Raw genomic sequence first — 26207 nt, 5'->3', positions numbered from 1 at the left:
TTGATTGCCTTTTGTGTTTAATCCATCCATTTTCACATTGTGTTTCAACATGATTGTCAGCCTTAGAGTATATGATGAAACGCTTTCTGACAATCAAGACTTTAAATTTAGTTAGTATATACATTTTAATATAATCTCCCTGCTGGAAAAAGAAACAATAGAATCCATCACAGAAATTCGAATGGTTTCCACTTCAAATACCATTACAAACCATCAGATGTTAACCACAATGTTACCAAATGGTTTCCATTACGTAGTAGGAAGTATTAAGGACGTAGGTCATTAATGGTATCCACTAGGGCTGCATGATTATGGCCAAAATGATAATCCCGATTATTTTGATCAATATTGAGATCTCGATTATTTATCATGATTATTCATTGATTTTAGGGACAACATATTTTTTATTGCATTTCACATTTAAATAAACAGACCGCTGCTTTCACCTCCATGTTTTGCTACATTCCTGCTGATGTATAAATCTTTGCATCAAATTAGACTGATCCTTAAAGTGCATCATCTCGTAGAAGCAAAATATAAATAAAATTGTACCCAAAATATAGGATAAGTAAATAAATAAAAATGCCATCAACCAAATGAAAATATGAAATCAAATATAACAATATGCAACCAAATGAAAACAATTCAGCTGAATGCAGAAAAGGCAATAACAGTGTTTACAATTTCTCTTTCTCAATTTCAATTACAAAAATTTAGGAGCAAAGTTGAAGTTGAGGTTTTTATTTTCATTTTATTATTGTTATTTTTAGAGATGGTAACATTAATGTGCACAATATAACACACAAGTAGCATGAGAAAACTTGAGCTGGTCAATTATGACAGAATTTAGGAACATAGTGTGAGCCATGACAAATTAATTTAACTTCCGATAAACTAAATGTAACATTTTCAGTTAATTTTACAGACTGTATGCAAAAAAACAACCGTCAACCTGTTTACCTCGTAAACAAATACAATAAAACTCAATGTTCAGTCTTTGAAGTCTGCTCCTCTTAAATATATTTAAAGCTACACTATTAGACATTTCCCACTGTCATGGTTCTGGGCTGGAGTCAGTTCTCGAACCGCTCTGTGTATATTGTGTATATATCTGAATAATCTTATATAGGATGTGATCAGGTGAGTATCGGCTATTTACCCGTCAGATGCAAAGCGCTTTAGTGTAATGGTGTTCATTACTGATGCTCCGATCAGGATTTTTACGACCGAAACCGATCCAGATACCAATCTTTTTTTATTTAAGCTTTAATCAGGAGGTCTGTCATAAACAGTTAAATGTAAGCTCTCTGCTCATGGTCACTGTTAATTGAGTTTAAATAATAGCAATGAGAAATACTGTTGGTTAATTGATAAATAAACAAGCATAAAATATTTATTTTGAAATATCTTAAACAGTAGTCCTAATTAAAAGTAGATTAACACAAGCATGATCCATATTTGGAAAAAGGCTAATAGCTTTCTAAGGAGATAGCGAACTAAGCTTAATGTCAAATTGATATTAAATGCAACCCATAGTAATTAAACCTCATTTATTTTCTCATTTTATTGATATTTTATGAAGTTATTATAATATCTATTTTTATATTAAATTTATTTATAACTAAGCACATTTTCTGTCCTTACATTTTATTAGTTTTCTGTTTGTTTGTTTGTTTGTTTGTTTATCAGTTGTTACTTTTAGATCGGTTCTCCAGTACAGTGTTGCCATGATTGCTGATAATATTGTTTTTTGGGGGATTAAAACAAAACATGGAAACTGGAGCTAACTTTTCTAATGATATCTGGCAATCTTAAGTTTAAATGAAGTGAATATGCTATGTATTAGAGTTAGTGAAGAGCGTGAAGGAGAGCAGCAACGTACTCCTTCTGAACAGTTGCTATTCTTTATTATGATTGGTGAGGAGTTATTTAATAAAGAAGTTTGAATTAAACCCACCTTGTAGCGTTAGCATTATTATTAATTTACTCTACCCGACGCCGCTGTGTCTACACGAGCAGGTGAAAGTTCAGGTCATTTTGCGTGATCAATAAAACATGGCGGTTTTTGAGATCGGGAAGTTGAGAGAAGCAGATGATGTTCAGTGTTACTCTTGTCATCATAATGGCTTCTCTGCAGTATTTCCACACTTGTTCAGTTGACTGAGGTGATGAAAAGCAGTGTGAAAGTAACTGTTGCGTGGTGTAGATTAATTTTGGAGTTTTTATCCTGATTGTATTATACAACTCCGAACAGCTCACTCACACTGGTGTGAATAAGTATTTATTCACAGTCGCACAAAGTACTGTTCAGTCACAAATGTGAGTGAAATGGTCGCACTATAGAGCCCTGAGTTTATCTGCAAAATTTTTTCCTGTTCAGCGTGATGACGTTTAATGTCCCCGACAACCTCTGTTGTGCCATTTAGCATCATGTTAATGCCATGATTGCTCCTCGCGCAAAGCGCTGGAGCTCGCAGCAAAACTGGCAGCTCGAGCGCTAAAATGCTAACACCTTTCCGGGTTTTGGCACTACAAAATGACGTCATCCCTGCGTCGCTCTATGTGATTGGCTGTAAATGTAACTTGATTTGATCTGCAGCGGAGTTTTCTATGAGCGGAGGACGCACTTTAAACATCAATATCACAGTCGATAATGTTCATTTAATCGTGGGCAGTCAAAATCGTAATCGCGATCGATATTCGATTAATTGTGCAGCCCTAGTATCCACTAGACATAACATGCCACCAATAGAAGGCAACAAATTACCAGTAGAGACTCACAGAGACAAATACAGTTTCCATTAAAACCAATACAATTCCCATTAAAACCATTATAAAGTCTGCGAGGGTTTCTGTTGGGGTTTTTTTCAGCAGTGCTGTCAACATTCACATATTTTTTCTTTACAGAATGTGTTGGCGACGGGAGCCGTCGACTGCAGCGTGTGTGTGTGGGATCTGCGAAACGTCCGCCAGCCTGTAGCGCAAATGCTGGGCCATTCCTATGCCATCCGGAGAGTAAAGGTAACATCAAGTAATGCATTTTATACCACAGTACTGTTGAATACTTGGTCCTGATCTGCAGTTTTTTTTTTTTGTCTTATTAACTTCAAGAAAGAGGAAAAAAGAGAGGCTGGTAACTATAAATGGATAAACAGTACGAAGTGTCAGTCTTTAATACATAAAAGATTGTTAACATTGGCGAATTGCTGTGGTGTTAGAGGAACATGCTGTTACAGAAAAATAATCAACTTCAGGTTAAACTGCTGAATGACTAATCCAGCCTTCTCCAGTCATACAGAATATTCCAGCAAAATACAAAAGTCCATAGATTTGTTGTTCTGATGCATTAGCAGACTTCAATAAGTGATAACTGGCAGAATTCAGCGTATCTGGAGTTTTCGTTTTCCTTTCACATTATAGTAACGTGAGCCTCGATCACGCAAACACACAGCCGTTATGGCGTCACCTTGTGATCGAGAAATGGTGTCGATTAAAGCCTAAGCTCCGACAGCGAACTAGATGCTCAGTGTATTGTGCGTCAAAACAGCCTGTATCTGTAGTGTATAACTTTATACACCGCAACAATAACAAAAAAAAAAAAAAAAGGATTCTTAAGAAGTGAAAATATCTAAAGGTAAATGTACCTAATATTTCTCATTATGGCACTGTGATCAAATCATTAATATTTAGACATTTTTACTCATTTCAAGCTGACTATTTAAGCAGGTTAATATTGAAATATTAGATTGTGTACATTAATATAAACCTGTGACTTGCCATTGGAGTAATGTCATAACCACTGTCATACTTGCCATAAATAAAACCTCACCGTCTCTCCAAAGCCTCGTCACTTTAGTAAAACCGATTAATCAGTTCATCTATAACTCATTGCAGTTCATATAGCCACTTTAAACTCGTACCATCATCCTCTACAGTTCTGCACATTTTAATTAAAGGTACGATGCATTAATTTTGAGCTGATTTAATAAATTACCTAACTGTCAGTAAAATGAGAGGCTGGGTGTGAGAGGCCAGCGTAATCAGTAGGTTCCTCTAGTTTGTCTGGGCTGTTCTGTCTGAAGTTGTCAGCGTGTTATTTTAGCCCGCTAACCACTATAGATTTCTGCATTAAAAGCCTCTCATCAGCGTTCCCCAGACAGCTTTGATGAGTGGTTAAATGAACCACTGTGGTGAAATATACAGTATATTGTGCACTTAGTTGATCTGTTACACAAGAGTATTGAAACCTGACAATGCATCATAATATAACAAGTAAAACTGATCTTAGTTCCAGGTTTGTGAATATGGGAAACAAAACTGGTGTTTGACTTGAATTATATTTGGAGTTCAGTTCTGATGGTGGACCCAAAAGTCAACCAGATATACTTAATATATGATTACTATCTTATTACAATGTGAAGTATAACAATTGTCTTAAACAACTCATACTGTACAGGGGTGGAAAATACTTAAACTAATTATACTTTTGATGTGTTTATAGTGTCCTTTTAGTAAAGTTTGCTTTAGTATATTTTGTTACAACACAAGTATGATTTTGATGTGTTTATAGTGTCCTTTTAGTAAAGTTTACTTTAGTATTATTGAAATTTAACACCGGGTGGTAAAAAAAAAAACCTTATTTCTTACTTCCTGCATTTTTATTTAGACTCATTACAAATCTCGAAGGTCTTTTCTTCTCTCGACCAACCAATGTCTGAACGCTATATATCAGTCAAATGGGCTCAGTACATCATCCAAACAGGTTCATCAAAGCAGAAAACTCCCTCAAGAATTGTACCAGTTCATCATGAACTCATTCTATACAATTTAGCGCTATAGCTATGCATGTGCATATAAATATGAACAAGCCACTGCACTGCAGTGTAGAACTTGAGTATGTGCGTCCCTGGCCCTACCTCAAGAAAACTTTTCAGCATGCCAGAGTAAGCAAAGACTCAAAAACTCAGGCGTCCCATGTGCCTCACTAGAAGAAGTGAATGTAATCTGAAAAAGCATGTTGATCATTTAGATTAAAGTACTAGTACAGTCTTTAGTACAGTCTGTTTTCTTTTGATAATGCCTGGTTAGATTACCATCGACTAGTCTTCCAGTCGCTGACATAAATCAGTTAGGCAACAAGAGAACTTCTAAGGGGAAAATATTGCAATCTAACAGACTGAATGATGTGTTCAGGCCAAAGAGCATAGGTGCTTTAAAACAATCATCTTCTGATGAGTTTTCACACGAAAACATGGCATTAATTTAATTTCAACAGTTAGAACCATTTTTGTTTTTAATATTTGAATACATTTGAAAGTAGCAACTTTTTTTTTTTTACTTTCACTTGCGTATATTTTTCAGCTGAATTTTTTTTTAAATTATTTTACGGTTGAAATGTAATTTTTTTTCATTTTGACACGTCATGTATATGTTCACTTCAGTTGCACTTAATTTCTCAGTATATTGTCCACCCCGGGTACTGTTTGGTGATGGTTTCATTATTGTTGTAGTGTTGAGTACTAACTCAACATCATGCTTTCATCATTAAAAAAAAAACACTTCTTAAAAAAAAAAATTCTGTATTTTATTAATCTTAATAGAGGGTGAATCCTGTAGATGTAAAATGCTACACATCCTCAATGAAACATTAAAATGAATTTTGTAGAGAAATGGACAATTATGTAGGCATAAAGACTGCATTGAGAACACAGAATGTTATCAATTGTGGTGGTCCCTTTCCACTGATGTTGGGTTGGATGTGAAAAGCAACAGATTGATTATAGTCAGTAACTGAGAACACAGCAGATCGGTGCAGATGCAGGGTCATATCATTTATAGCCTTATGTTATGTTTATACAGCAGTGTATTCTTTCATACAGCTGTGTTATTCATCTTTTCTTCTAACTTTTTACAGTTTTCACCATTATTCAAGACCGTGCTGGCGTCTTGCTCCTATGACTTCACCGTCAGGTAAAGCAAATTTATATCAAACTGCATGCATGATTTATAACAGAATTTATTTCATGGTCTTCATAAACATATATGTGTGTGTGTGTGTGTGTGTGTGTGTGTGTGTGTGTGTGTGTATGGTAGCGTAGTGGTTAGCAAGTTTGTCTCGCACAGGGTTTTGGGTTCGAATCTTGTCTCTGTCCTGTGTGCCCAGAGTTTGCAATTTCTCCCCTTGCTTGGGTTTCCTCCGGGTACTCCAGTTTCCTCCCCCAGTCCAAAGGCATGCACTGTAGGCTGATTTGCATTTCCAAATTGTCCATAGTGTGTGAATGCATGTGTGAATGTGTCTATGATTGTGCCCTACGATGGATCCAGGGTTTCCCCGCCTTGTGCCCCAAGTTCCCTAGAATAGGTTACAGGCTCCCCCGTGACCCTGGAGATGGATGGATGGATGGATATTCAATATTATTTGCTTTACAATGCAAAGTAAAAAAATAAATAAATCTAATAAATATAAAAAATGAGTGAAACATTCATTCAAAAAATAAAATTGAGAAATATGCTGATGATAAAAATACAATAAATGATAGTGACAGAAATATAAAAAAAAATGAATAAAAATCTAATCATTTTAATTAATAATGTAAAAGTACTGTGGCAGTAAAATTAAGGCAAATAATAAAAGCTAGCGAAATACTAATTCCCTCATTTACACATCCTCAGTAAGAGCTTTATGCACAGTGTATCTGAAACCTATCCTGGGAATGCAGGACTGGTAATGATATTTACATATGTAAATGCGATCTCATCCATCACATGCATATATAGGAAGAACTCAATATTCTCCGATATTTTCCTTACATTTTCTTCCCAACATTCCACCCGCCCCAACGCTACTGAACTGTGACATTTTCAGACATTTCCCTGTTCAGACAGATCAGTGTTTGTGATGCTGAGCAGCAATATATCACAGCGTGTGGGGTGCGGATAAAGCAGGAGGATGGACGAGTGCCTTTTCAATATAATGGAGTTGTGAAAGATGCTGATTTTAATTTCAGGTTAAACCGGTTTATTTGCTTTTCAGAGGGCCATCAGCTGTGTTCATAATGCACGTGGAGATAATATTTGCTCCCACAGGCTGTGAAAGATATTAATGACTTCATGGCTACAACGGTTCACTGCTCTTCAGACATGCTGCACCGTGTTCTGATTACAGATCATCGTTTTTGGTCTGGCCTCTGATCGTGATATGCTTACAACCACAGTTACTGCAGTTGAGGGAATTGAAAGTGAATCTTTTCTTTTATTACATTAGTGCAAGTGATATTTCTGTAGATATCATCGCATGGTATTGTAGAATAACGTGTTGAAGAAATCATGTCGCAGCATGCGGGTTTTTAAACCGACGGAAAGCGGTTTAAAGAAGAACGTCACTGATAATCATCCACATGAGGTTTCATAGAATGAGAGTCAGCTTGAAAACGAATAAAAGGATTTTGAATGATAAAATAAATTCAGCGGTGTGTGTAGTGCGGCAAGAATTTCATAATATGCTGATCGTGTGGTGTGCTTCCTATTTCTGTCTGCAGGATTTAATATTAAAAGAAAAAGTTGTCTGAAAGAGTAAGGATGAAGCAGTCGTTTCGGCGATAAGCCATGTTTAATCTTCACTTCCACAGAAATTGGTTTATTTTCTTAAAATGTTTATATTTATAATGAGTTTCTGACCTGGAAAGTGGTAGCGGTCATGGGCAGGGCTTACAGTGGCGTGAGAAAAGGAGAAATGGGCTTTTGGGTTGCAGCATATTATGCTGAAGAGCTTGGCGCACACACACACACACACACACACACACACACACACACACACATACATATATGCCCGCATTGTTTACCCATTAATAATCCATGTCTTTACATGGATTTCCCGGGATAAACCAGTGATAAAGTGTGTGTGATATAAATTGTAAAAACCCATTTGGAGGCCCAATTGTGAGAGAGAGTTTACTTTTAACATTAAAATGCTAAATACTGCCTTATGATGTATGGAACTAATCTTCCAAGTACTGTGTAGATTCTGAAGAGTTTCACGTATGAGCTGTTTGCATATTATTTTTAGCACGAATGTGCTTTATTTTGCAGTTCAAGCTGTTGTGCAATGTTGTGTTCATCTCAAAGCCTTCAGTAATATCATATGCCCGTGTATAAACTCTGAATTATACAGAATTTTATCACATGTTCATTTTATACACTAAAAAACTGTTCATGTGGGCTGTATTTAACATCACTATACTTTTCAGTCATGTATGTTCTCTAGGTAACCAGTTCAATACATCATATTTAAAATAGAAATAATAAGCCTTTTTGAAATATAAGTAGTGTTTAAATAAAAACAGATGTGTGCTCACTGTAAGCACTTTTGCTTTAGGCTACTGCATCTGTTCTGTGTAGCTTGTACAGCTGACATATGTGTGCAGGAATAAATTTACAGCCTGAAATAACAGTTTCATAGAACAGCCTTTAAACACTGTGTTGATGATAGAGTGAATGTTCAGAGGTTTGTTTTTCATGCTTTACAGTGAGTATTTTTAGTTATATATTGTATGTAATGTAGCACATGACTATGATACAGTGTATTGCCATTTATTACTGAGTTGTATCCACACAGTCTGGCACAGTGTATTACCACTATGATGAACGCACTGTCAGAGGTCTGGTTTCTTCTGTCATCAAGTCTCTGCTTACATGCCCAATGCTTGGCCTGTTATCATCGAGTACAGACCTGTTTCCCACCTTTCATTGCCATCTGAAACCATTTTACATGCTTTTCTCACACAGCTATCTTAATAACTCCAACTACACGCCCTGTTAGATGATAACCAGTAAGTTAAGATGATGTACCAGATAAGTACATGCAAGCTACTGAAACTGGTCTTCACTGAAGCTCTGAAGGAAAACTTTTTGTGTCCTTGATCCTTGTAAACATTTACCTCATTTGCATTTACCTCATTTGCATTTACCTCATTTGGCTGATGCTTTTATCCAAAGTGACTTACACTTGAGACAGAATACAACTGAGGAGCTGAGGGCTAAGGATCTTGCTCAAGGACGCAGCTTGGTAGTGCCGGCATTTTTAGATCACAACCTTTCCAATCACTAGCTCAATGCCTTGGCCGTGGAGCTACCACTGTCCCGCTTTTCAGGGGCTATTGATACGATAAATCACCGGGGCAGGGGGTCAAATCACTTGCCCGGAGGGGGAAACTCACTTGCCTGGGTCAACAGTGCAAGCATAATTTGTGTCTGGGCTATTCATTTTTTTTATTCATAGTTGCCCAGTGGGCAAATAGGTTCAACAACCACAGAAAGAAAATACACCCTAGGAGGTTTTCGTTTGGCATATATAGCTATGTCTGAACTTGCACTTGGGGCGGAGGGTGAGGATTTTGGGTATTTGAAGCCCGCCTCCAGCCGTGTGTCCGTGGAATTTGCATGTTCACCCCATGCTGTGTGGGTTCCTCCGGGTACTCTGGTTTTCTCCCCAGGAAGATGTTGTAGGCTGATTGGCATTTCAAATTGTCCGTAGGTGTGCGATTGTGCCCTGCGATGGGTTGGCACCCTGTCCAGGGTGTCCCCCGTGATTGTGTGCGGGATAAGCAGTATGAAAAATGGATGGATGGATCGATGGACTTGCTCTTTGCAGTGGTTGTGCTCAAGTTGTTTCCAGACTTAACTACTCAAACACTCTACTTGGTAGTCTCCCTTCATATTCTGCGAATATCAAGAGGAGGAACAACAGCTTCTTTCTACGACACAAGTAACCTGCGTAAAAACGAGTGCGAGGATGGCGGACCTGAGCACGCAGAGCCGTATCCGTGATCGTGTTCTTTCAAAACTGGCGTAAGGTGCCATGAATTGCGTGCATACAACGGTATTTTTGAGCATGGAGCAGTAAAGCGAGTGTGCAGAAAAACTGTCTCACGGAGAGCACTTCAGTTATGAGAGCACTGAGACACACACGTCATTTCCGCTGGCTTGCCAGGGTCTACGCTTTGCTCACATGTCAAAGTGCAATTCACGGTACTTTACACAAACTGGTTGGCTGTCCTTGCGCTCGTCATTAAAGATGCTGTTTAAATCCCATTACATCGTAAATATAAAACTGTGGAGTTCACACTACAGCATCCAACATCAACAGAGCAAAATATAATCTTTCATGAGGCCTCTGATTGATTGCTACTAAGTGTGTTACTCATTTTGGTATTATTACCGTATCAATACTTCATATAAATATAATATAGTATTATAGTATTATATAAATATAATACTTCATATATCAAGACTTCATATGAAACCACAATAAACATTCCTTTATTTCTACACTATCCGTTGTTACCCAAATGAGGACGGGTTCCCTTCTGAGTCTGGTTCCTCTCAAGGTTTCTTCCTCGTAACATCTTAGGGAGTTTTTCCTCGCCACTGTCGCCACCGGCTCGGTCAATAGGGATAAATTCACACATTTAAAATCTGTATCCCGTGTTTATATATTTCTGTAAAGCTGCTTTGAGACAATGACCATTGTAAAAAGCGTTATACAAATAAAATTGAATTGAATTGAATCAATTCCAAAAAACAGGTACTCATACTCAACCTGAAAAAAATGCCATTGATGCATCCCTAGTTCTGAGCAGTGTTTTATTGAAGATATCCTCAGAGTTGCTCCCATTTGGTTCTCTGCTTTAAAGTTATTTGAGTTCCAGGAAAACTTGGGTTTTCCAGATATTAGTACTAATCCCAGAATTAAAACTTGAAAGACACCCACCATGATGTCCATAATAAATAGCTCAATAAAAGTCATCAAGTTGCTCTTGAATTATTCATGGTTCCGTCCTGACGTTGTTACATGAAGATGACAGAATTAGAGGAAATGGTCAGCAGTTTACTTTGAAATGTTTGTTTAGTTCAAGCACTCAAATTTATGCCACTGGATAAATTGAATAAAGCTTTAGCTGAATGTCTGCAGAATCATTCACTAATTCTTTAAGATTTAGAATTTAGATCAATAATGTGCCTTTGTCAGGTTGTTTACCATAAAGCTTAAAGACAAACTGATGGCAATTTACTTAATGTCATGTCATTACAAGGAGCATTTTTAATGGAGAGTCCATATCGACAGTGTCATTCAGTCTGAAATTGGGCTTAACCTGTACCTGGAAACCCAGCTCATGACTCTTTGAACTGATGCCAGCTGTGTGCCAGCAGATCTTTTATTGCAGTGACAGTCCTTTTAAAGGAACATCATTTGGCTGTAGTGCAGTAATTGTTGCCTAGGGCATTCAGGAGCAGGTCAGTGTGTTTTACTCTCGGGGCCAGACCGGCTAGCCAATTACGTTTCCATCATTATTGTTTCTTCGTATTTGTTCAAGCAGCTGCACACACACATACACACACGCGCTACAGACACACCACAGACAGGTCCAAAAACCTTTTTTTTTCTATTGTGATTTTTCAGGTACCAGTTTTACTCAGTAATCCTAACTCAGTAATGTACCCTTGAAGAAAATCGATAGGAAATTTTTTGCTAAACGTACTAATTATAAGTAGCTGATAATTCTTCTTATTGTTGATGAAATATATAAATACATTTTTAGCTTCAATACATAAACAGGCACTAATAGTTTCATGAATCAGGGCTTTACAGTGTATTTCTTAAACTCAATTATACCACAGGGCTGCTGAATTCTGAAATCTGATTAGTCAGTAGGTGTTGATTAATTTTCTATAACAGCAGCTCTGACAGTAGTTCCTGTAATGTAGATGATAGGTTGATGTTAATCTGTTTGTTCTAATATATTATTGTTTCTATAGTAACAGCATCATTCACAAGGATTTGTATAGAGGGCACGCTACAATAATGTAAGGCTAATAAACAGATTTATTTTTTTAAATGTGTTACTTAACAAAAAAAAAGTATAGTAAATGATATGGTGACATTTACGGAAGTAGTATCGGGTGTCAATGCTTTTTAACAGTCAGTAGGTTTTCCACCAGGGGAGAGTCTTCAGCACACAGGATTTTGCGCTTTTTGTTTTCTTTTGTTAACAATGTTTGTGACAATGTCCATTGGTAAAAGCACTATAAATATAAAATGGAATGGAATTGAATTGAGTTTCCTATAACAGCACACCCACAAGTGTTTTTTTGCTTAACAAAATCCAATACAAATGTATGAACAAGCTACATTTATAGATATTAACACAACGGAAATTAAAAATGTGTAAATACAGTGAACTCGCAGAGCGCTGAAATCTCAAATGAGCAACTTTAAAGTTTCTGTCACTTTCTGTCACTTTCTGGAGGCTCTTGAGGGGCAAAGCTAAAGTTTTATCCTACCATGAAAAGATTGCTTAAAACCCATTTCAGATCTTAGGAATGCCACAAAAACAAGTTTCTCTGAGTGATTAGCACCCTGTAGTGTGTTTGGTGGTTGTTGTTGATGTTGTTTTCAAAATAGCATCACATCCATAATGTGTTTTTCCTGTAGAATATATAATGAGACATTAATGGTGCTTTATCAGCATGATTTCTATCGATATATCAGTCAGGCCCTAAAGGAAAAAGTGCTGTATCAGAAAGCATCACACACTTGCCTCAGATCTTGCTCAGTATCTCAAGCTCATGTGATTTTTGACACTCTTAGGACACCCTATCTATCCTTGTGTTTCATGTGACGTCTCACTGTATAATCACTGCCGTTTCTCCTTTACAACAAATTGACATGTGCGTGTCCTATTAGCAGTGTGAGAGGAAAAGGACAGTTGCTTATCCATAGTTACCCCAAGGTTGTGTGCAGTAACCGAAGGTGGGATCAGAGAGTTGTCCAGGGAGATCACAAGATCCTGACATGGTGAGATCGAGTATAGATGGAGAACAGAAGAGGACCAAGTACTGAGCCTTGTGGGACACCAGTGAAGAATCTGCGGGGATCGGATGGGGAAGGATTCATTAGAAGGATTCGTTCATTTCTATCCATAGAAGCCACTCGTGCTGATTCAGTCTTTTGTCATTTCGAGATTGGACTACTGCAACTCACTCCTGGCAGGTCTTCCTCCGAGCACCATTCGACCTCTGCAACTGATCCAGAATGCAGCTCCTTGACTGGTTTTCAACCTTCCTACATTCTCCCACACCACCCCATTGCTTCACTCCCTCCACTGACTTCCTACCTAGGTGGTGGAATGAATTCCCCTAGATGTCCGGACTGCTGAGTGCCTGGCGGTCTACAAATGACGTCTAAAGACCTACCTCTTCATGAAGTACTTAAATTAGCACTTTTCATTTTAAAAAATCGTTGTGTTTTTCTTACTATTTTACCTCCTTACAGAGTATTTTACCTCCCTACAGAGACTGATGGTATTCTTAGTCCGTGACCTAGTGAACCAGTATCGTGGTGTATTTGTTGATAGAGGCTTCAAAGCACTTCTGTAAGTCTCTCTGGATAAGGGGCGTCTGCCAAATGCCAAAAATGTAAATGAGTGAAACGCTTGAATAAAAAACAGACAAAAAGACGTCACAGAGCTGAAAACAGTGACAGATATATTGAAAGTAAATCAATACGTAGTTTCAGCACATAGTTATTATTCACTTTATATAAGCATCAGGCTTGAATGGTGAATTGTGCATATGGGTAATTATATGTGTCCTTATTTTGATTTGTGCATTTAATTCAGATTCTGTTATTCTGTTTTATGAAACTGCGTATGTACAAATGACGATACTAAACCAAATGATTGTCCTTTGAGGCAAATGTGTGATTATTTACATGTGCACTTTGCATAATGATATAACCATTCCCTTAATCATGGGTTATTTTCCTATTGTAGTTTCAGTACAAAGCTAAAGAAGTGAACACGGGGGACATTGTATATATTTTTGATCACACAATCTATCACTTTTAGCATTGCAGGTTGTAGCTGATTCTGTTGTCTGCTTTCCAAGATAACAGGAAGTGTATTACAGCCAAACTGAATAATCTTAATCTTAAAAAGAATTAAATTAAAGTTGCACCATGTTGTACTAATCTCACCGAGGCAATACAACTCATTTTGCATATATAGGAAAATCCTTTGTTCCTCTTCTGTAACGTGAAGCGAGCTTGTTCGACCAACCCGTCTTCATTTGTAAAGGATGACGTGCACAAGAGCGTGAGAGGCACCTGCTGTCACACACACCGTTCTGTTTGCTTACCCGAAGTCTGTTCAGGCCGCTTTCAAAAGCACGAGGTCTCCATATTTACCAGAGATAACCCTTCCTGTTCCCGTCACAATAAACTGCCCACACGAGCAGCCGTGCAGAGGCTTAGTCATAGAAACTGGCCTGTTTACATAGGGTTGGATTCAGAGGGTAAATTTTGCATTATTGAAGAGTTAATTAGGAACGGAAATTGGTTCTTCAGTCATGTCCCCACATGGATATTCGGAAAGTGTTCTGATTTTTCCAAGACGATGCTTGTGTGTGTGCGTGTGTGTGTGTGTGTGTGTGTGTGTTTGTGTGTTTGTTCTGAAAGGATTGTTTAGCTAAGATCTAAATGACTAGATTACACCTGTCATGGAAAACACATGAAAAATCTAGAAAACACATACACCGTACTTGGAATATTCTCGGCCCGGTAAACTAGATAGTGTACGTACGGAATAAAACAGCAATTTGCCAATACTAACCATTGTTTCATAACGAAATGTTTAAATTCAAAATTTAAAAGTGGCACGTCCTACTATTGAGCCATTTATAGTTGCATTTAATGGTGTGGAAGGCCTGCGAAGTTTGTTCATTTTATTACGTGCTTTATAAGATTTTATATTTTATAACATTCCCTCTGAATGTTACTTTAATGGTAAGAATGTTGGTAGATGGGCTTCCGGGAACAACAGCTTTCATGAAAATGATTTCCTAAAAATAAAGGAAATGAATATAAATCAGTTTATGATTGGTTTAATGTTTGACACAAAACATTTTCAAGGATTTTTTTTTTGTCTTTTCTCTTCTGATCAATAGTGATTTGTAAGCTTATGAACTTACAATGCACCACCTTTTCATCTTCCTTTAATTTATTCGTTATCCATAATGACATCTGACATCTTTTCCTAAAAGACCATTATGCCGCAGTCTTAATCGCACATAAGTAATATGTCTGATCCAGGTCTGTGAGCGACACTAGTATTAATGCTCGCCTAACGTTTTGCCATGACCAGGGAGGTGATTTAATTTTGCTGAATGGATGAGACCAGGCGCGTTGAGCCAGAGCTGCGTCAGGGCTTTGAGCCATTCGGCCAGTCACTGAGGAAGAAAAACAACCACTCAATTAGCGTGATTGCTTCTCCATCTGCAGGGTCTGGGATTTCTCCAGGAGTCCACCGCTGCTCGATACCATGGAGCACCACTCGGAGTTCGTGTGCGGCCTAGACTTCAACCTGCACATCCCCAACCAGGTAAACTCACAGTTGAACAAAATAAACATTTTAGGAAAATAAAGTGTATCAAGTGTATTTCACAGATGCTCATTCATTAAGTTGCAATATAGCGTATGTTAAGATAATAGTCCAGTCCCTTCATGAATCTGATATAACTATTCTAATAATAGTTATGATGCATGGATTTTTCATTACTGAAGATTTCAGACGTACTTAATCCAACAGAAGTAACTCTGTTCAGCTCAGTTTTATTTCTATATCACTTTTTAACAACAGTCATTGTCCCAAAACAGCTTTACAGAAATATACATGTAGATTTAGATCGATCATGAGCAAGTCCAGAGTCGAGAGTGGCAATGAAAAACTCCCTGAGATGACACGAGGAAGGAAACCAAACTCAAAAGGGACCCCGTCCTCTTCTGGACGACAGCAGATTGTATGTTTATAAATCATTACAGTATTCATGTGTTGAAAGGATGTTCAGTACGAGCAGAGTCCTGGGATGAGTCGACAGACGACAGTCTTTACGATTACAGCAGCACTTCTATGTTAAAAATGTATCTAGGAGAGATTAAATACTGCAGCTATTTTAAAGATTATAATAGGAAACATGGCAGAATGTTCTAGATCAACAGATTTAAGTTCTACGAGCAGACATGCACAAAATGAATTCTTGAATCCGATTGGTCGGAAGGTGTTGATTAATTTACTATAACTGCATTGCTAAGGCAGAGTGTCAGCTGTTAGGTAAATCACAGGTTTATATTCATCTGCTTGGGTTTTTTTTTTTTTTTTTCAATTGTTTCTATGGCAACAGTTAATTCACAGAGACTTGTATGGCGGACGCTCACTGAATTTTAGCCCAACAATAAACACATTTTAAAATAGTGGTGTTATAACAATGTAAAACGTATACATGTTGACGTGGTGAAGCTTCCTGTGGAGACTTTTGAACCATTTATAAAAGAAATCATTGCATTGAGGTAAAGCTGTTTCTCTGGAGTCTGATTTTGTTTTGACAAACCAGAATATCCAGCGACTCTCATGCATCTCAAGTTCCGCTTTTTCGCAACGGTTTCCAGAGTCGTGACTTCTCCAGCGTCCGATCAGTGGACTGCGGTCCAGCACCACTCGACTTGCCTAGTCTTGTTCTAGAAGTTATAACGGATTGCGAATTACTGGCCGGAAAATACAGTAGTCAGCGGATATCGTTTAAATATATTCACATATGTATAAGCATTCACATTTCATTTCATTGCTTACCGACCTTAATCTTCCCAGTTGCGGAACATTTCTTTCTTCATGGCCGAGTCATTTTATTGTAAGCAAACAGCTATTAATCTCTGAGACCCGCATCACTGTTTCCATCACGCCATCCTAATCTACGTTTGTAATAATAACCAGGCCTAATCAGCGATTATAAACTCGACATTCTGATTGTTCCTGGAAAATAAACCCTGCTCTCACACACACACACACACACACATACAGGTTTCATGATGAAGCCAGAGTGTGTTTGGCAGCAGACAGAGATATATACGCAGAGTAGCAGTGTGAGCCTCGGGCCTCAGGGGATACGGCCCTGCCTGACTCCAGCACTCACACTGATGAAGAACAAGCCTGAGGTCAGATCATTTAATGAACCGTCACTCACAAACCCAACTGATCATCCGCATGATGTCCCACTGAGCTACACTTTGCACAAAACACACACCCTTTCAGTGCTGCTTTGAAGTCTTTCAGTACAATCAATATTAAAGACTCATTTTCCTCAATCTCCAGCTGTGGAATTGAAACATGATGGAAATAAAGTGAGTATTGTTCATTGCTCTGTGGGTCACTGCATCAAAGACTTCAAATATAAACTGAAACATGACATTATAGAGCACGGTGCAGTGGTCCAAACATTATTTACAACTGTATCAGTTGTGTTCAAGTAAGGAAAAAACGTGTACCCAAGGTAAAACTAACATAGCATCTTGGGTGCATTGGGTCACCAGAACAGCTTCAAAGCTCCTTGGTGCAGATTCTTCAAGTCTCTGGAACTGTACTGGAGTGATGAACACCGTTCTTCCAAAAGATATGTACAGTACTGTGCAAAGGTCTTAGGCACATGTAAAGGAAACCTGTCAAACAAAGATGCTTTCAAAATATTAAAATGAATGGGTTTATACATGGCCACTTGTTTTTTTTTGTTGGTTAAGAACGTGTAGATTACATTGGAAAAACATTGCCTGGTAATTTTCTAGTCTGCACCTGTCCAGTTTGGATGGAAGTGGAACCCAGTGTGGTCTTCTGCCGTTGTAGTCCATACACTGGTTTGACGTGTTGTGCATTCTGAGATGCTTTGCTGTTGCCCTCTGGATGTTTTTTTTGTGTGTGTTTGTTTTTCACACTATTCTGTGGAAAATGTTGTGAATGAAAATTAGCAGCAGATTAACAGTTTCTCAAATACTCAAAACAGCTCATACAGTGTTTTATCTGAAAAGCAGTCTTATACCTGATATCCTCCTTTCTTCAAGAAATGTGAACAATCCACTGTAACATTGAGGGTTTTTTTTTTTTTTTTTTTTTAAATAAATGTTTGTACATCAAATTTAGTTCATTTCTGGCCCATGTACGCTGCATTCATTCGTTTTTGGTTTCAAAATTGAAAAACAAAATAAAAATGACTGCACGTTCATTGATTTTTTTATATATATATTAAAAATTAAATGGCTAATTAACTGTGTTTAAACCCCATTTTTACTCAAAAATGCTAAATATTTCAAATATGCCTCATTTATAATTTCTTCCCGTCTTGTGGCATGCTCGCATAACCCGAGTATATTTTAACTAACTGAAAAACGTGCTGAATTCATGCAATAAAGTTAGTTTTAGGTTCGATATTCGCTGGATATTCACTTTCCCCTGCCCTTGTTCTGTAGAGGCGACAGTCTTACACAGAAATCAATATCACCATTAGTTTTAATAATATTCATTTATTATACACGGACATATAACTTTTACTCAACGCGTATTAGAGCTGCATATTTACACCTGAGAACGGTCTGACGCGGTATCACAGCGCAAGTTGCCTTAGGGACCATTTCTGTTTATACACTAATGAAAAAGGCATAAAATAAATATTTAAGACTTATAAAAATTATAAAAAATGATTGGGTGTCTAAGGCTTGTTTACAATACTGTATGTATACAATTTTTATGTTACCGTTTTTATGAATATAAGCTTCAGGCTTGTTCTGGCTTTGGCCAAAAAACATATCATGGCAGAAAAAGATTAGCAGAGACCTTTGCCACTGAAGCTGGGCATACACTGGGTATACACTTTTATACAGTATTTTTTTCTCATGTGGAAATGTGGACACACGTTGGTATCACACGTAGAATGTCACTCAGAATAATCCTGTTGCACGAGCGCATGGTTTTTTTATTTAGATGTAAGGGGTTGCCAGGTTATAGCAAAATTCCCACCCTAACTACGACTCAAAAAATGCACAAAATGAGTTGAAACCACCCCAAAATGTTCAAACATATGAAAAGGTAGACGCATGTATATTCTTTTTCTAGCGGGGAAAAACTTTCACATGGGTGCGTGTTTGTGATTTGCAGTACCTATCCGCAATATGTGGATATAATACGTAGAACCTGGCAACCATGCTCACAAGCAAAGTTCAAGAGCAGAACTCTTCCACAGTGCAGGAAGAAGCTGAGAAATAAGACAAAGAATATAAAGATGCTGCTTGATGCCCAAGCCAAATTATAGGATGAGGCCTTGAAGAATAGAGCACATGTTTGTGGATTATTTCTTTTTGTCCGTTCCACATCAGAACATTCAGCTGTTGGCAGCCTGTGAATGGAGTGGGATGTTCATTAGAGACAAAAGCGCACAGCTTAACTGGTTTTCTCTACTGTATCCCCCTACACACAATCACACACAACCTGTCACACTCCTCTGCCTCACACCCAGTCAGTTCCACTACATAGGTTCTGCTTCCACCCTTTACCATTATCAACCATATCATAATACAGTATATTATTCTTCTGCTCCCTGATATCTACACTATTTTGCCAAACGTATGTGGATGCCTAACCAGTAAAATCATATGAGCTTGTTGAACAAACCATTCCAGATTTTAGTCCACACGTTGCGGTTATAATAGCCTCCACTCTTCTGAGTCGGCTTTATGCTATATTTTTGGAGCGTGGCTGTGGGGATTTGTGTTCATTAAGAGCATTATTGAGGTCAGGAACTGATGTCGGGTGAGCAGGTCTGGGGTGCAGTCAGTCAGTATTCCAGTCCATCCCGAAGGTGTTCAGTGGGGTTGAGGTCAGGGTCTGTACAGGCCACTTGCATTCGTCCACACCAAACTTGGCGAACCATGTTGTCATGGAGCTCGCTTTGTGCACAGGGGCATTGTCATGCTGGAACACGTTTGGGCATCTTAGTTCCAGTGAAGGTTTGTAAATTCTAATTCTACAGCATACAAACACATTCTATACTTTGAAGAAGAACCACATATGGATGTGATGGCCAGGTGTCCACAACATTTTGGCCACATAGTGTATATATGTGTTGGGTTCACACTGGCATTGATGTTCAGAAGTCATTTTCAGTAACATAGGAATTCACAAAGACACTTGGTATAGCGACCATCGGGGATGGGGACAGTGTCAAACAGATTTTAACTATATGTAAATAGGAATTGAAGCAAAGTGGCAACTACTAATGGGAGTGAGGGTCATAGAGCTCTGAATGCTTCAATCGTTGTTTTTGGCACCGATTTCTTAGTCAGGACTAAAATTGAAATAGTAGAACTGTTTTTGTTTGGTGAGTACATTAAAAGCCTGTAACAGATTATGAATTTGAGTAAACATGGTCTTTTTTTTCCCCTGTCTACAAAGTACCAGAACTTTTGGCACTAGAAAACTGGAACTTTGTTAATAGCTTCTCAAGATAGAGAACAAGAACTGTTGGTACTCATGGGTGGGGCTAGATGCATGCTCATTACTGTGATAGCATACACACAGACGAACACAATTTAAACAAAGACACAAAGAAAAAACCTGCACAGATGTTAAGTTTTAATTTATCTTCTTATTATTATTATTTTGGCAGTCATTTTGTGCTCTAATGGTACCAACCTAACAGTTTTTTTTTTTAATGTGTTGATAAACATACAATTTTATTTTCATTTAATCAACAATCAGTTAAAATGAAAATATTTGTAATTTTGGTACTGTATAGATTTTTAGGAGGCCAAGCATCGAAGGTATGTAGGCACCCTATTGGAATTGTATGTTTTCTTGTCGTTATTGTTATTATTTTGTATAATTTATTACGAGGAACTTAAAACCCTTCATCGGCTAGCCTTTTTCTCTGTGATTTTGTTGATGTGAAATGTATTAACCTAAAGGCCAATCAGATAAAGGAACAATGTTAAAGCTTGCATTTCTTCATTGTTGAACATTTCAATGTCACTGATGCACTTCAAAGCGATGATGCAGTCATTTCCACTGCTGTCATTGGAACAGGACATGCTGTTATTGAAAATGAAACAGTTCAGGGTGGTAACACAGCACACTGCTCAGTAGTTGATTAATTTTGGTCTCTGAATTCGTTTACTGAAAGCTGTACTCATGACACCTCACACTCCCGCCAGCCACCAACCTGCAGCCCTGTGTAGTCATTATGACTTTTCCACACTGCGGTTATATCCCATCAGCCCCTCTGCTCCAGCTGCAGGTATCACATCACACACAGACAGCCAGAGACAGACAGGAACTGGGCCCTCTCAAAAAGATCACGTCGTGTGGCGTCTCAAATCGAATCTGAGCACTCACCCTCAAATGGAACTTTCCTTTGCCCGTTCACACCCACTGGCTCCAACCATTACATTATTGTCCCTCCTCACTGCGGCACTGGCCTCTCTATGCTGTCCAGTCTCACTAGTGTAGTTAAGTAATTAATGGAAGTCGTTTTTTCCTTCAATGGATGAGTCACGGGCCTGGCAGTGGTGTGCACCGGCTCCTTTCCTACTCTGGAATAATGAGCTTCCCTCCCTTCTGAGACTGAGACGAAAGAACAGCAGCACTGAAACAGGACCGAGCCATATATCATCTGTCCTAGACCACTAACTTCACTACATCATTGTGCATTATGCTGAAGCCAGCCCCCACACTCTTTTACTCGTGCTGTCATTCCATCTGCATATGCTACATTTACACAAAGGGAATGTCGTGCCCTCTGTTACTTCTCGTTCTTTTGCAACGACAAAGTAATGCATCTCATGGCTTCTTTAATTAAATGAATGTCTCCCCCATACTTCCTCTATAGGACAGAAGCCAGAACAGAGAGTGGGCTGTACACTATAACTGCCATTTATTTAAAGTCATAGTTCGGCCAAAAATTACATTTGCACAGTTTTCCCCTTCAGGATGGCGTACACTGTGTGATATCAGATTAGACTTCTGTGATCTGGAATGGCTTTACCACTGGGACAGAATCTTTAGAAAACTGTTGGTGCTCTACATCCCTGCTTGCAATGTGCAAGATATATTATTTTCCTCTGAGTGGTGTGTGGGCTATCAAATTGGGTTTTTTTTAAAAAAACATTAAAAAAAAAAATAATTAATTTGAGATGTGTGACAGGTCAGAATTGTACCTCATGTTGACCCATCACGAAGTGTTAAATATCAAGGAAAGTTTCTCACAATCTCCAAAGCAGAACTGAAATTTTAGCACATTTAAAAGGTAAGCTACAATTTAATCAAAAAATGTGCAACCTACAGTATGCCTGTACTATACAATATAGTATGTTATACCACAGTGCTGTTGAATGCTCGGTTCTGATTGGTTAGAAGTAGTTCCGGCTGCCAGGTTTATTTTGTTGTTATCTTTTCTGTAGTAACAACTTCTAGATTGATGCTTATGAATAAGAATGCATAAAAAAAGTGTAATTTAACATGTATGTGTTATTTGCTCCAGATCAGTGCTTTGTAACAGCCCAGGATAAATCTGTAAAGTTTTCCAACATGGGAACATCTTTGGGACAAGGGACTTTGTGCTTTGTGGTTTCATGACCTGCTGTTTTTTTTTGTTTTGTTTTGTTTTTTTAAATGTCTTATTAATGTCACTAGAAAGGGGGGAAAAAAGAGGCTTTGAGGGAACCACTGTTTATAGCCGCTATAACATCAGTGATAACAGGAACTAACTTTTATTGCAGCATTAAATGTAATTATAAATGGATAAAAAAGTAAGACGTGTCGATAAAATAAATAAAAATTATAACTGTTAGGAAACGAATGGAACACTTGGGGACGTGCTGTTATTGGAAAATAACGAACTTCAGGGTGCTAAAAGTAATTATTTTCCTATATGTTGGGTGTTATTTCTTACTCATAAATGGCACACTATTGCTTGTACATATTTGGCATACTTCTTTGATGCACCGTTTTGTACAGTATTATGCAGCTTGGAATGAAACCCAGTGAACTGTGTAAGTAACTGTGTAGAACCCAATCCATCTCCTTGTTTCTGAGTGAACGTCCTCCCAACACGTCTTATACAGTCTTAACTCATACAATCTTAACTGCCTCCATTTGGTGTACGAGGACACGCGTTCTCCCCGATGACCAAACTTGTGTATTGTACTTCTGCCCTCACCCCAAATGTAATCAGTTAGCCAAGACATGTTTGGCGTCTTTAATTTTTGCCTTCAAAAGATCAAATGCTGCATAGTGTTCTGGACATCCTCATCTTTTTGCGACGCTTTGTTGCTTTTTCATCGATGTCTAAGAGAATAAAGGAGCGGTGAACACGAATAAATTTCACATGCACTTCCCCCATGCAAATTCAACTTTATTTTTCATTCTTCATGCTTCGTTCTTTGAAGCTTCTTCAAAAGAAAAAATGGCATCTGTCCTAAATGTGTATCTCTAGCATATTGAGCCAAAACGTCCTTATCGTGCATTTCAAGACAAGACAAATGCCTTTTAGTCAGCTAGTGTCCTTTGTTCAAATTCACAGCTCAATGCCCTTTAAAGCAATGAAGTAAAGAAAACTGGGATTGAATTTTTATCGTCCTCAGCGATGGTGCTTAGTCCATTAGAGTGATACCGCCAGTGCTGGTGCAGCATTGCTGGACTTGGCAAAGGCAGTCTGCGTCGCTCTGTAAAAGCCTGCTGTACTTTATTCTCTAACGCTGCATATAAATAGATATGGATATACCTCAGAGAGAGCAACTTGTCCTTCATGGTTAACACTGGAGGTTTTCACTTCCTTATTGTCTCTCATTCTATGCATAGCTAGGGGTCACTGAAAGAGACAGCGTACTATGTTTATCCCTTTAAACTGTAGCATATTCTATCGATTATCTTTAGCCTGTGATATTATCTTATTTCTCATGGGACCACCATGTTTGCCCATGAAGTAGCACACTTTTGAAAGACAAAATGTTTTCATTTAGTCATTCATCTTCAGTACCCGCTTTATCCTGGTCATGGTTGGAGCGGATCCAAAGTCAAGCCCAGGAACAGTGTGTGCAAGGCAGTACACCCTAGATGGGACGCCAGTACATTGCAAGGCAGCATGCACACAATTTCAAACACTCATTCACACTCATGGACAATTTAGAATAGCTCGTCTACCTACCCATCTGTTTAGGAGGTGTGAGGAACCTGAAGGAAACACAAACAGATACAGGAAGAGAATTCACAGAAACTCTACACAGGCTTACCTTTAAAAAAAAATAATAATAATAATAATAATAAACCATTTTGTATAAATTTCCAAGTCCATTGAAGGGTCATTGTCCTTTTCCCAACAACTGAGCCTTTTTTCCCTGCACAAATATCCTGTGAAACCTGGTACATTTTCCACCAAATACCGATCATGCAATAATGGCTCCAAGAAGAAGGCCTAGTGATACTTAATGTGGGCCAAGACACATTTTTGTGACTGATACAGCACTGAGATTTCAGAAGACTAGATTTTCTGATTTAAAATGGAGAAAATTAAGCCATGGACTGATGAAAAGATGATGATACGATTACAACCAACATACGACTATAAGTGTGTGCACACCTGACCATCATAACCATATGGGGTCTTCCCTATAATGTTGCCACAAAGTTGGAAGCTCACAATCGTCTAGAATGTCTGTGAATGTTGTAGGATTACAATTTCCCTTCACCGGAACTTCCAGCACGACAGTACTTCTGTGCACAAAGCGAGCGCCATGAAGACATGGTTTACTAAGGTTGGAGTGGAAGAACTTGAGTGGCCTGACATCAACCCCATGGAATACCTTTGGGATGAACTGGAACATAAAATACTCACCAGGCCTCCTTACACAAGATCAGTACCTTACTAAGACTCTACAGCCATGCTCCAAAATCTAGTGGAAAGCCTTCCCAGAAGAGTGGAGGTTACTATAATATCAAATGGGGACTATAGTGTATGTTGAGGATCCAAAAAGCCAATCAGAATGAAGCTTGGATCAACTTTGCTCAATAGCAAGTCCTGTTGAACTTTTACTGATTTTACTTAGCTAGAGGGATGAATATGTTACTATGCTAACGATCATTGACTCCAGTCAACATACTGTACTTAAATCAGATGAGCTTCAACACTATGTGTGTTATCACCAGAACAACAACCAGAGATTAATTTTCAATGGTGCTTAATCATGTCATTGGATTTCAGTAGCACCTAAGAAATGGGCCATAATCAGTGTGATTTCTGTTCCTGTGCTTCTAATCTGAACTATACATTTGAATCCAGTATTATTGTGTTTGTGTGTTATTTATTTATTTATGTATTTATTTATTTATTTATTTATTTATTTATTTATTTATTTCTGTAGGTGGTGGACTGTTCCTGGGATGAAACTGTAAAAATCTACACCCCTCCATGTCTGTCTGCTATGCAACCCAGCTTGGCGTAAAGAGAAGATAACATCCTGAACACAGCAGGGCTTTGAGTCTAGAGGTTTGCCGCTGCACTCTTGCTAAAGCAGGGAAACAGACTCAAGAAAGCTGCTGATGAGTGTTAGAGTGCAGAGAGTTTAGCAAAACAAGTCTTCTTATCAGCGTGAACATGAAACCTGGTCTTGAAGTCAGTGTGTAAATCTGTGTGGAGTGTAACGTTCCACCAAAAAGACACTTTGCTGGTCCACATGCAGGTTCAGAGTCCTTCATGAAGGTTGATGCTGAACTGGGTGAAATCATATTGGCTCCTTTTAGATGATACACACACATACAAGATCTAGACTCCTAAAGACCGATCCATGTTATCAGTGTCTTACATGGAAAGTGACTAATCCAAATAAAGTTTTTCATTTCTAATTAAAATGATGGATATTCATCATGTTTGGGAAAACCTTTTACACAGGGAAAATTTCATTTCGTCGACATTTTCTACTGCATATACTAAAACCTACAGACTTACTTGAACTGAAATGTGTTCCTCTTTTCCGCGTATCTCAGTCGGAAATAACGTTATAGCAGTTTCAAGTCTGGAGCATGGACAACTTGATCAAAGCGTGACATTCACCATGTGAGGAAATCACACTTGGCTAGCAAGGTTTTCGACATCTTCAGGCAAGCTGACTGTTTATAACACAGTTTTTCGTTCACAAATCAGAGCCATTAAGATCCGCTAACAGGAACCGTAGGGTTCTAATTTAGCCCTGCTTCTCACAGTGGGAAAATTGGGCAGCTCAGGCCTATAAATAAAGACTCAGACCTTGGCTTTGATTGTTGATTGTGATCGTAAATGTATGTGTGACT

At 38.2% G+C, this 26207-nt stretch overlaps 1 protein-coding gene across 3 annotated transcripts in view; it reads left to right on the top strand.

Annotated features, from left to right (window-relative positions):
• The window catches only part of pex7 (peroxisomal biogenesis factor 7), a 42765-nt gene extending 16996 nt beyond the window's left edge, over positions 1–25769 (top strand). The window contains exons 7-10 of one of the 3 annotated variants that reach the window (XM_017456191.3): positions 2908–3021; positions 5915–5970; positions 15335–15434; positions 25283–25769. In XM_017456191.3, coding sequence (XP_017311680.1) covers positions 2908–3021; positions 5915–5970; positions 15335–15434; positions 25283–25363 — 351 coding nt within the window. In that variant the 3' untranslated portion in view covers positions 25364–25769. Of the gene's footprint in view, positions 1–2907; positions 3022–5914; positions 5971–15197; positions 15285–15334; positions 15435–25282 lie in introns of those variants that run through there. The other 2 variants (XM_053675611.1, XM_017456194.3) reach the window with 2 other exon arrangements.
• The last annotated feature ends 438 nt before the right edge of the window (positions 25770–26207 follow it).

Source organism: Ictalurus punctatus, chromosome 25 (assembly GCF_001660625.3).
Source record: "Ictalurus punctatus breed USDA103 chromosome 25, Coco_2.0, whole genome shotgun sequence".
NCBI classification, from domain to species: Eukaryota; Metazoa; Chordata; class Actinopteri; order Siluriformes; family Ictaluridae; genus Ictalurus; species Ictalurus punctatus.
This window is presented reverse-complemented; position numbering and strand designations above follow the sequence as displayed.